This window comes from Diabrotica virgifera, chromosome 1 (assembly GCF_917563875.1).
Source record: "Diabrotica virgifera virgifera chromosome 1, PGI_DIABVI_V3a".
Lineage (NCBI taxonomy): Eukaryota > Metazoa > Arthropoda > Insecta > Coleoptera > Chrysomelidae > Diabrotica > Diabrotica virgifera.
In genome coordinates this window covers 245,979,789-245,992,479 of record NC_065443.1, presented here as the reverse complement: position 1 = coordinate 245,992,479, position 12,691 = coordinate 245,979,789, and the positions used below count along the sequence as shown (strand labels likewise).

Here is a 12,691-nt window from a genome sequence, read left to right as displayed (position 1 = left end):
AAGGAAACCACAGTACCTGCGAAAATGTTAGCCAAAAAGTTCTGAACTTTGAAAGAGCACAATGAAAACAGAAATTAGAACCTTGGGATTAGTGGTTGGCACAATAGTAAGAGAAATAACGAACTAAGAGATATTTGCAATATCGAGAATATTGTACGATGGCAAAGACACAGAGCATAAGAGTGGAAAGAATAAGTTACAAGAATGGATAGTGAGAGTCTATGCAGAATAGTAAGGATACCACATTACCAGAAACACCTCTTAAAAGTAAGCGATGGGGCTATCTATCAATGTCATGTATACTTAAGATCAGGCCAGAACAGACCCAAAGTTTAATATATTGGATAGAAGAAGAAGAAGTAGAACTTTAAATAGATAAAGACATCCTGTATATATCATCACAGTTTAGTTAAATATTCATAGCTTTGTAAAAGTAGTGAAATCCAGTTTTTAATAACGCTTCGATTTAACCTACATTCGGTAAACTGCTTATTATGTTTCTATTGAAAATAGCAAACTTTTTTATTTAAATGATGGTCTTTAGAAAACCTTGATAATGTACACGTAAGGAATAAAGTACAAATTGATATTTTCCCTTGTGACGTATTAACAATACATGCTTTAACTAAAAGCCATCGGTATCGTATATCGTGACTAAAGTCATTATTTTACTTTAGTTTAAACTAACATGTATCTATATTTTTAATTTATGAAAACATGACATCAAGATTAGACACCCTAAACCGCGCCTAACACATTAAAAAAAATTTTTTGTTTATAAATTCGCAAAGTCTGTTCGTTCTAGATCCTAGCCGATCTGTCGATGGATGGGTATATAGTTTTGTCTCCCGACTCCAAATCCGAAAACGGCATTTCGATATCTCGAACACTGGGTCATAACTGTACTGTGAACTGAACAGGTATTCTTCTTCTTATTCAGCCTGTCCGCATCCACTCCTGGACAAAGGCCTCCCTATGAGCTCTCCACTCTTCGCTGTTTTGTGCCATTTGGTGCAATTTTCTCCCTACTTTGGCTTTGATGTCGTCTAGCCATCGTTTTTGTGGTCTTCCTATACTACAACTGTGTTCGCAACGTCTCTAATGTACAATGTTTCTCGTCCACCAGTCGTTGTTTGGCCGTGCCATATGTCCCACCCAGTTCCATTTCATTTGTGCAATTCTTCCAATTACATCTTCCACCTTCGTCCTTCTTCGCACTTCCTCATTTCATATATGTTCCCTCAGAGATATTCCTAACATAGCTCGATAGATCGCCCTCTGTGTCGTTCTCAATCTATTGGCTGAGACCTCTGTAAGTGTCATGGTCTCCACTCTATAAATCATAACCGGTAGAATACAACTGTTGAATACCCTTTTCTTTAGATTTGTTGGTATCTTTTTATTTTTTAACACATCACTAAGTCTTCCTACTGCTGTCCGAGTCATTCGTATTCTTCTAGTTATCTCAGCCGTTTGATTCTGTTTGCCTAGTTTGGTCGTGTGAACTAGGTATATATACTCTTCGGCACTTTCAATTTCACTTCTAGCAATCTAAGTCGATTGTGATATTTTGATTTGTCATCACTTTTTTTTATTTACATTCATCTTTAAACCGATTTTCTCAGATTCTCGTTTAAGTTCTTTCAGCATGCAGATCAGTTCCTCTCTATTGTTGCTTATGGCTCAGGTGACTTAAAAATCTTCCATCGATTTTAATTCCTTGTTGTTCCCAATTTAACTTCTTGAACACATCTTCTAATGCAAGAGTAAATAATTTTGGAGATATGGTGTCTCTCTGTCTAACACCTCTTTCCGTTCTTATTTTGCTTGTTGTTAGGCCATCTGCTACATTTATTTGCACAGTTGCATTGTCGTATATGTATTTTAGGAGCATTCTATACCTGGAATCAATCCTTGCGTTATTCATTCCGTCTAATAAGGCCCAGAGTTCTATGGAATCAAATGCCTTATTGTAACCCACAAATGCCAAATGTTCATTGTATTCATTACACTTTTCGATAAGTGTCGTTATTGAACAAGTATTACATACATACATATACGGGCTAGCGTATATGTATGTATAACCATAGGCGTAACCAGAGGGTGGTATTGGGGGTTATAACCCCCCCTTTTGGATGTACTTTGAGCTCTATACGCTTAACACCATTATTATTCCATACCCCCCAGAGACCTTCAAGTAGATGTAACCCCCCCTTAGGATTATCCTGGTTACACCTCTGCACCTAACCGCTATCTATTCCTATCCTGGACGTCCTCTTTCACCAAATCTCGATGTTTCATCGCTTTTCTTATATTTTCATTCCAGGATAGCCTTGGCCTTCCCTCGTCCCCTTACCCCTTGGGGTTTCCACTTTAATCATTTTTTGGGCCAATGCTTTTTCCGTATGTAAAAATAAGTAACTTTTATTCGAGACATTTTTTCGAATTACGCATAGATGGCGCTATAATTGGAAAAAACGATTGTTGGAAATGGAAAATTAATTAAAAATGGAAAGTCCTCACTAAAATGGAAAACTTTACTTAACTTTTTTTGGTTTTAGAACCTACTCTTTACAACCCAATAGGTCCCCATAACGCTCGAGTGACTGAACATTTAGCATACTTTCCTCCCCTACTATTATTGAAGCATGCCCATTTGGATATATTTATGAGCAATTTCGAGCTTTTATATGAAAGTAATCAGAAAATACACAAGTTTATCTTGCATTATTTTAAGAAGTTTGAAGAAAAGCAAATAAATATAATAGGCTATTGATCATGTACTATAGACATGAACTACAACGTTAACGGGGTTTTATTATTTCATATGGTCAACGGACATCTATATATGAAAAAACCGCGGAGTGCTACCATTTAAATGGGTGCATTTTTGAGAAATGGGTGAATTAGTCCCTGGGCACAGGTTACATTAGGGTGAGTTCTATGCACTTTTGGTACAAACACGTCTACATAAAAATTGTTTCTGGTTAAATTTCCTATCTAAATATAACTTTTTAAAGTCAAAGATACTTTTTTTTACAAAAATATATTCAAAAGAAAAAGCACTAAGAAACCCAAAAGAAAGACATTTTGTTTTTTGTCCCGTAACTTTTGTCCACGGGGATATAGGTATAGACATTGCTTCACAGAAAAAAACTTACATATTTTATCTTTAAAATGATGTTTGGTAAAGGTCATTAGAATTTACAGTTTTTGAAATATGATTTTTCAAAATTTGCCACTCATAGCAATTTTGGGCAATTTTCCTTGTTATTTCGCAAATATTGTTCTGTAACTTTTTTCTACGTAACTTTAGGCATATGCAATGGTACATGTAAGAGGAATAGAAACCAATTACCTTTAAAATGTTCTACTGTATAATGTTGTCCGACTTCTTTTAAAGAGGTTACCTTTTTCAAGACTTTATACTTTTAACGAATTTTTATATTTTTTACGATTATTTTTTAAATTTCCCATTATAACTTTTTTTTCTACATTTAGGTATATATTCTATAATAAAAAAGAAAGCTTATTCTGTTAACTTTAAAATGATGTATTATAAAAAATTCTATGATTATTTTTGAATAAGATATGCTTTTTCAAAATGTAATAAGTACTTGCAACGATTTTTGATTTTAGGATTATTTTTTAAATTTCTCATTATAACTTTTTTATGTGATTGTGTGTTATGATTGAATCTTATTTTTTATAGGTAATACTTTACACCACAAGCTTTGCTTGAAAAAATAGCATGTAAATGTACCAAAGGAAGTACAAAAAACTGCGGTTGTAGGAAGATAGGAATTAGTTGTTCAATATTCTGCAAAGTGTGAATGTGCATGGGTACTAATTGTGGGAACTCTAAGATAACTGAGGTGTCAGAGGAAGATATTGAAGCTAATGTTAACGAAGAGATGGACTTTGATTTTGAAAATTTTTTAAATGTCAACGTTTAAATAATTTTAACTAAAATGATGTTTTCTAAGACTAATGTTTATGTAATTTTTGTAAAAGAAATAATTTTAAATAATACAGGTAAAAAAATATCAAAGAATCACTCGGTCTCCATTACATATTTAAATATAGATGATACACCATTTTAAAGAACAGAAAGTAAGCCCCCTTTATTGAGCAATATAATATAGTATATTCATGTACAAGAAAAAAAAAGCTACAATGAGAAATTTCAAAAATAATCGTAAAAAATATTTTTTTTTTGTATTATGTACTATATAGTATTATAATATATAATACAATATTATATTAATATTATTTTATTTTTATATTATATTATAAAAATTCGTTAAAAATATAAAACCTTGAACAACCATAATACTCTTTAAAAAAAGTCGTACAACGTTATACAGTACACCATTTTAAAGGTAATTGATTTCTATTCCTATTGCGTGTACCATTGCATATACCTAAAGTTACGTAGAAAAAAGTTACAGAACAATATTTGCGAAATAACAAGGAAAATTGCCCAAATATGCTGCGAGTGGCGAAATTTGAAAAATCATATTTTGAAAACTATAAATCCTCATTACCTTTACCAAACAACATTTTAAAGAAGAAGTATGTAGTTTTTTTTTGTGTAAAGCAATGTCTATAGCCAGATCCTCGTGGACAAAAGTTATGGGACAAAAAACAAAATTTCTTTCTTTTGGGTTTCTTTGTGCTTTTTCTTTTGAATATATTTTTGTAAAAAATAGTACCATTGACTTTAGAAAGTGATATTTAGATAGAAAATTTAACCAGGAACAATTTTTATGTAGACATGTTTGTACCAAAAGTGCTTATAGTCTAAGAGCTAGTGAACCTTTTGACTAACGGTCGTCCTGTAAAGCTAGAAATTTGTAGAGTGATAATTCATAGCACACCAAAGCTAAAAACCATGACCTGGCAGGCCTCAGCGGTGCACGTGTATCTACCAGGTGAATCGAAAAGTGCAAATTTAGGGGGTAAAATAAACTTTCTCCTGTAAGGTTTAAATTTAAGTATGTGTTTGAGTAAGTCATTTAAAAGAAATGTGTAAAATGACAGGCGATTCTGAAGAGCATAAGACCTTGCCAGGCGAGGGGAAAGATTAGGGGTTTTTCCTAAATTTATTTTTTTTGCATCGAACAAATTTTTTTTAAGTTTTTTGAATCATTCCAAACAGAAAAGGTCTTTGGTGATTTTTCTCTTAAGTTAATAGTTTTTGTTATATAAGCGATTGAAAATTTTGAAAATTGCGAAATCGACCATTTTTAACCCCAAATCGGATATTTATCTAAAAATCTCAAAGTTGCCAAGGTAGGTAGATATTCTTTAAACATTGATTGATGAAATCCCAAAGAGTTTTTTGCAATACAATATCGGAAATCCCTTTGTTTTTTAATTGCTAATCAAGCGGACGCTTCACTGTAGTATAAGTGAGGACGTTTGAGTTGGCATAAATTCATTATCTCGAGAATTGGCAAATTTCAAGAGCAATCTTCAGACAGGTCGATTTTTATTTTTAAATTAGAACTTTTTGGCATATATATAATACTAGTGACGTCATCCATCTGAGCGTGATGACGTAATCGATGATTTTTTTAAATGAGAGTAGGGGTTGTGTGATAGCTCATTTGAAAGGTTATTTAATTCTCTATTCACTAATATAAACAATAACATAATTATTTATACAGGGTGTACAAAAAATTTTTTTTTATTAAATTAACTTTGATTAAATTTGACAAATAGAAGAAAAAATTTTTTTTGTACACCCTGTATAAATAATTATGTTAATGTTTATATTACTGAATAGAGAATTAAATAACCTTTCAAATGAGCTATCACACAACCCCTACTCTTATTTAAAAAAAAATCGATTACGTCATCACGCCCAGATGGATGACGTCACTAGTATTATATATATACCAAAAAGTCCTAATTCAAAAATAAAAATCGACCTGTCTGAGGATTTCTCTTCAAATTTGCCCATTCTCGAGATAATGAATTTATGCAAGCTCAAACGTCCTCAATTATACTAGTGTAGCGCCCGCTTGATTAGCAATTAAAAAAACAAAGCGGTTTTCGATATTTTATTGCAAAAAACTCTTCGGGATTTCATCAATCAATGTTTAAGGAATATCTGCGTACCTTGCCAATATTGAAATTTTTAGATAAATGTCCGATTTGGGTTAAAAATGGCCGATTTCGCAATTTTCAATCGCTTATATAACAAAAACTATTAACTTAAGAGAAAAATAACTAAGGACCTTTTCTGTTTGGAATGATTCAAAAAGCCTAAAAAAAATTTGTTCGATGCAAAAAGAATAATTTTAGGAAAAACCCCTAATCTTTCCCCTCGCCTGGCAAGGTCGTATGCTCTTCAGAATCGCCTGTCATTGTACACATTTCTTCTAAATGACTTACTCAAACACATACTTAAATTTAAACCTTACAGGAGAAAGTTTATTTTACCCCCTAAATTTGCACTTTTCGATTCACCTGGTAGATACACGTGCACCGCTGAGGCCTGCCAGGTCATGGTTTTTAGCTTTGGTGTGCTATGAATTATCACTCTACAAATTTTTAGCCTTACAGGACGACCGTTAGTCAAAAGGTTCACTAGCTCTTAGACTATTAGAACTCACCCTAATGTAACCTGTGCCCTGGGACTAATTCACCCATTTCTTAAAAACGCACCCCTTTAAATGGTAGCACTCCGCGGTTTTTTCATATATAGATGTCCATGTCCATTGACCATATGAAATAATAAAACCCCGTTAACGTTGTAGTTCCTTTTAGCTATCTTATTTTGAATATAATCAATAGCCTATAATTAATAAATAATTTATATTTTAAATCCTAAGGAACTTATTCTATCCCGAATAGTTCAATAATAAAATAATATTCAATAATAAATAAAGAAATATAGATTCCCGAACAATTAATTTATATTTAAATAATTATTTTATTATAATTTCTACTGAATTTATTAATTTCTAAACATTCTGTTTTGGTGTTACCTATTATTTTTTTCTTTAAAAAATACTTGGCGCTCTCTTTTTTCCTGTTCATAAGCTAAATATTCTGTTTTATTTTAAGACAGTTCATTTAACTACAGAAACAAAAGAACTAAAGAAAAAAGTTCAGAAGATTCCAATTGGCCGGACACCTCAGAAGACATTCTGACGAAAGAATAGTAAGGCTGGTGATCACGTGGACGCCCTCGATTCCACTGGCCAGGTAATATAGCAGGAGACCTGAAAGTGGGGGTGGAAAACTGGATGGAGATCTGGCTCAAGACACAGGAGATGGAGGCATATTGTTAAGTCGGCTAAAACTCACGAAGTGAGTTTAAGTAAGAGTAAATAAGTAAGTAAACTCAACCACAGACATACATTGATTTTCAATGCTTCTGTACCACCCTTCATTTCAGTTGACAACTCCTTTCCCGTCATTCGTCATGGGAAACCTCTATGGAGATAACAGAGTGTTTCTTAAAATATTACTTCTATTTAAGGCAATGTCTCCTTGTAAAATTCATTTATTTCTACAATTTATCTCCTGTGGAGAGTACATCTCTATATTAATAACTAATTAATCTTTTTTATAAATTTTTATAAACATGTTTTTCTACATAACCTCACATCTCTCCAAAGCCACGTTTTCAATTTTATAATTTCTATATAGGTATTTATGCATTTAGGAATCTTTTACAAAAATAAATTTTAATAACAATTCTATTCACTTTATCCTTGCACATCTGCTATTTGTTTAATTATTATTTTTATATAATTGATGGATTCGACCGTTACTTGATGGAAGTTCATTTTATATAACAATAAAACACTGAAAACGTTTGTTTTCTATACTTACACAAAATTTATTACAACCATGTGACTACAGCTGTTTCGGCACAGTGCCTTTCTCAAGTGATTTAGATTACTATGGGCTTGCCTTTTTAAAGTCGTTAACTGAAGAGGTTGAGGAGTGGGGAGCTGTTTGTCTCGAGTTGGTCATTCGGAATTATATCTGTATTTTTCAATTTATTAATTTCCATAGATTCTAATAAAGATATCTTAAGGCCTTTATTTTGAATATGCAGAATTTGAAACTGTTCATTAAAAGAATGATTATGATCTAGACCAGAGGTCGGCAACGCGGCGCCCGCGGGCGCCACTGCGCCCTTTAATAAATTTTAGTGCGCCCTTAAACTATTGTTAATTAAGACAAGAAATTCAAAACGTTTATGTTTTATACGTTTATATTTATATATTTGTTAGGTCAAAAAATAGTTAGCGCCCGCCATGAATTTTTAATTTAGTATTTCACTCTTTACATTAAAAACGTTGCCGACCTCTGATCTAGACGGTGAAGTGCGTATGTAGAAGTGTCTGTTTTTCTATTATTGAAAGCCCGTTTGTGTTCTGCTATCCGTTTGTTAAAGGTTCTGCCAGTTTGACCGATGTAAGTGTTCGGGCAGTCACCACAAGTTAGTTTGTAAACACCAATCTGTAGTTGTTTTCTCTTTCGGCTCTTATTGTTCTTAATATATTTACTTAGGTTGTTGTTAGTTGTGAAAGCTGGTGATATTGCTTTTTTTTATGTATCTGGCTATTTTTGTTGTTATCTTGCCAGTATACCTATGTGATAGAGCAAAAGGTACTGGGTTCTTTCTGTGGTGGTGGATAGACTAATTTCAGGGCTTTCTTATGGAGTTTTTGGTTTAAAATTTTGTTAATTGTTTGTTCGTTATTGCCATTATTTTTTGCTATTTTAATGATGTTCAGTTCTATCTCGAAGTTATTTTTTGACATGGGAATTTCTGACAGTCTATGTATCATGCTATGGTAGGCTGCTAATTTGTGTTGTGTAGGATGGGATGATGAATTGTGTATAGTTGTGTCAGTATGGGTAGGTTTATGATAGGGAGAACTCATGTTTGTTGTGTAGTCTTCTAGATCATAATCATTCTTTTAATGAACAGTTTCAAATTCTGCATATTCAAAATAAAGGCCTTAAGCTATCTTTATTAGAATCTATGGAAATTAATAAATTGAAAAATACAGATATAATTCTGAATGACCATCTCGAGACAAACAGCTCCCCACTCCTCAACCTCTTCAGTTAAAGACTTTAAAAAGGTAAACGCATAGTAATCTAAATCACTTGAGAAAGGCACTCTGCCGAAACAGCTGTAGTCACATAGTTGTAATAAATTTTGTGGAAGTATAGAAAACAAACGTTTTCAGTGTTTTATTGTTATATTATTTTTATGGCAAGGAAGCTATAAAGAAAAATAATTGATGTCTCATACATCAGTTATTATTCTAGTTTTTTGGAACTAATTAAATTTTTCCGTTTCCCCCTTCGGAAGGCGGACTGGGACGTTTCGACGTCGCCGTTTCGCCGTCGCCATTTCGCCGTTGCCGTTTCGCCGTCGAGCCACTTCGCCGTCGGCCGTTTCGCCGTCGAGCCAGTTCGCCGTCGGCCGTTTCGCCGTCGCCATCCCGGCATTGGTTAAGTTTACAAGAACGTGATAACATACTAACTTTTTTTATACTAAATGTCGCAAGAACGTGATAACATACTAACTTTTTTTTATACTAAATGTCAGTGTAAATATAGTATTTTTACTACAAAAGCGATATTACGTAGGTCAAAATTTTTGACGAAAGAAAACTGTCAAAACATTAGAATGTGACTTTTCATTATTGCCATGTTTATTATAAACATGGCAATAATGAAAAGTCACATTCTAATGTTTTGACAGTTCTCTTACGTCAAAAATTTTGACCTACGTAATATCGCTTTTGTAGTAAAAATACTATAAAATGCTGATGTTGCTAGTAAAACCAAGTTATATTTTCGTATTCAACTATACATTGTTTTCGTCTGAAAAATAAAATATTTACAGTATTAAAAATATTGTTTGTAATTTTAAGTTTAACCTATTATTTCTAGGAAATTAAGGACAATTAATAAACAAGAGTATAATTAGAATATATCATTAAATAGATAAATAAGTCTATTATCAGATTCCCGGAAATAAACAATATTGAGAAAAGGGAGAAAAATTTCAATTGTTTTTACTGTATCAAAAATAAAAAACTTCATTATGCAAAAGTGATAGTATATAATCGTTCGAAAGCCATTCAAAACTTATATACAAGTAATGATCATCCCGAAATTATAAGTACGAATGCTAACAACGAAATGGCGACGGCGAAATGGCTCGACGGCGAAACGGCGACGGCGAAATGTCCTAGACCCTTCGGAAGGAACTTCAACACAACTCTTCAGCGTAGACGATGCCATCGTGGGAATAAACACCTAGCTGTCTTCAAGAACACTATGGCAGCTTGAAGACATGGTCCACGTCTAAGGCCTATTCACATCAAAATTTGATGAAGTATCACTTCATTTCATTGTAAAACTATAGGCAGGGTTAGCTTATTATTAAATATTATCACTTAACTATATCTATTTTTTATGATAAATAAATATGATTAGTTGATTTTTTGCTTTATTTGTCCCAATCTGAATTTTCGTTGTTCATATTTTTGATTTACATAAGACGAACTTACACCCTAAAGACTGATCTAGACGAAACGTAGACAGTAGGCTCCCATAGTTAGTTGAAGTAATATTCTATATATACAATAGAGTAGCACTTCACTTTCTATGGTAGTGCTAGCATTACAAGGTTTGTATTGTAAATGCCTATTTTATTCTGGAGTTCTCTTACCCTGGCATGGGTAAGATCTCTTACCATGCCAGGTTTTACATTTCTGTTACTGCTCAGTTTATTTCTGCCCATATGGACCAATTTCTCTGTTCTTTTGGTATTATGGTCAAACCATGAAGATTTTCCGATGTGCTTATTTTGGGAATCTCTCCCAACATCGCTCATGGCTTTCTCACATCCAGACCTCTACTTTAATTACAATTCTTGAGGTTTATTTCCAAAATATAAATAAATGTTCTCTTTACCGAATATGTTGAGATCTAAACAAGTGACAATCTTTTGTTTGATAAACGTCCAACCATTCAAATAAATAACAAACAACATACGTGCAAAAATAATCAAAGATCTCTTGTAGTACGAAAGGTCATGTCATATATTTATAGATGTTTTTTTTTCGAAAGAAGCCAACAGTAAATACTTACCAAACTATTTACATATAAAACTATTCGTTTAATGTTTAAAAAAAATTTAATCATGTCGATTTTTGTTTTTAAATAATTACCGATTGTGGCAATAATGGGTCTTGGGTCCACACTTAAAAAATTATTACCTCCCTTATGAGACTTTTTTTATTTAGTTATGCATTACGAATCGGACTGGAGGGGAGGTTACGTAAATATAGAGGTTTCCAAACTTTGGTTCGTCCGACAACTGGAGTACCCTTAAATATTTGTCGGACAATATTACCAGTTAATTGTAAATATTTTTATCAAACAATCATGCAAAAATTAGCTGTGAAATTATAAACTTTATGACTCTTTATGATGCTTCCGCCCCTCATATGGGGGCGCACTATGGAGTCATAAATGATGAGTTTTTTTGCAGAATTGTTTGATAAAAATACTTACAGTTTACTGGTAATATTGTCCAACAAATTTTTAAAGGTACTCCAGTTGTCTACTACTAAAGGTACTACAGTTGTGAAAGGGAAAAAGCTAGTTTAAGAAACCTCAATAAAGAAATAAAACGAAGATGCAAGGCAGATAAAAAACAGTACTATCATATCATAGTATATGCAAAGAAATTGAGATACATGATCAGAGTAATCAGCCGAGACGTCTATTTAGAAAAATACGCTACTTAACAAGAGACTTCAAAGCCAGAAATTGGCCATTGAAGAATACACTGGAACTCTGAGAACAAACAGAAAATATATAACAGAGACATTGAGATCGTATTGCAGAGACCTATATAAGGATGATCAACGCCAAGAACCTGTTAACCAAATCCCTGACAAAGTGGAAGAAGAACCTGATACATACTTGAAAATGAAGTAAGACTGGCGATCAGTAAGCTCAAATATAATAAAGCACCAGGTCCAGATATGATAACAGCAGAAATGCTCAAAGCCACAGAAGAAACTGGCGTAAAACTACTTCATCTACTCTGTAACCAAATATGGCATTCTAAACAATGGCCTGAAGACTGGACAAAATCTACAATAACGATAATTCATAAAAAAAAGCAACTTCCATAAAGGCGACAATTATAGAATTATTTCTCTTATATCACACATCAGTAAAATAATGCTACATATAATAAATGAGAGACTAAAAACATTCCTTCAAAGAGAAATTCCACAAGAGCAAACTGGATTTACCAAAGGTAGAGGTACTCGGGAACACCTGTTGAATATAAGACAGATAATCGAAAAATCTAGGGAATTCAATATTCCACACTACATACGCTTTATAGATTATCGTAAGGCGTTCGACAGGGTCAAGTGGAGACATTTATGGCGAATACTAAAAGAAGTAGGCGTATTACCACATCTTATTTCGCTTATAACTGAACTATACGAACACACTACCGTAAAATGGGGTTACTTTGACCGCTGGGGTGAATTTGACCAAAAACATAGAAAAATATCTATTGTGATATACTTCAGCCACCCTGTATAATTTTTAAAATTATTTTTAACGATTCAAATTTATAAATATCTAAGAATTCATTTTTATTAAAAAAAAA

The 12,691-nt window shown here is 32.8% G+C and overlaps 1 protein-coding gene across 1 annotated transcript in view; it reads right to left on the bottom strand.

Annotated features, from left to right (window-relative positions):
- The window catches only part of LOC126893256 (protein FAM133-like), a 14,604-nt gene extending 3,716 nt beyond the window's left edge, over positions 1–10,888 (bottom strand). The window contains exon 1 of the mRNA XM_050663259.1: positions 10,724–10,888. Coding sequence (XP_050519216.1) covers positions 10,724–10,888 — 165 coding nt within the window. The remainder of the gene's footprint in view (positions 1–10,723) is intronic.
- Positions 10,889–12,691: the final 1,803 nt, after the last annotated feature.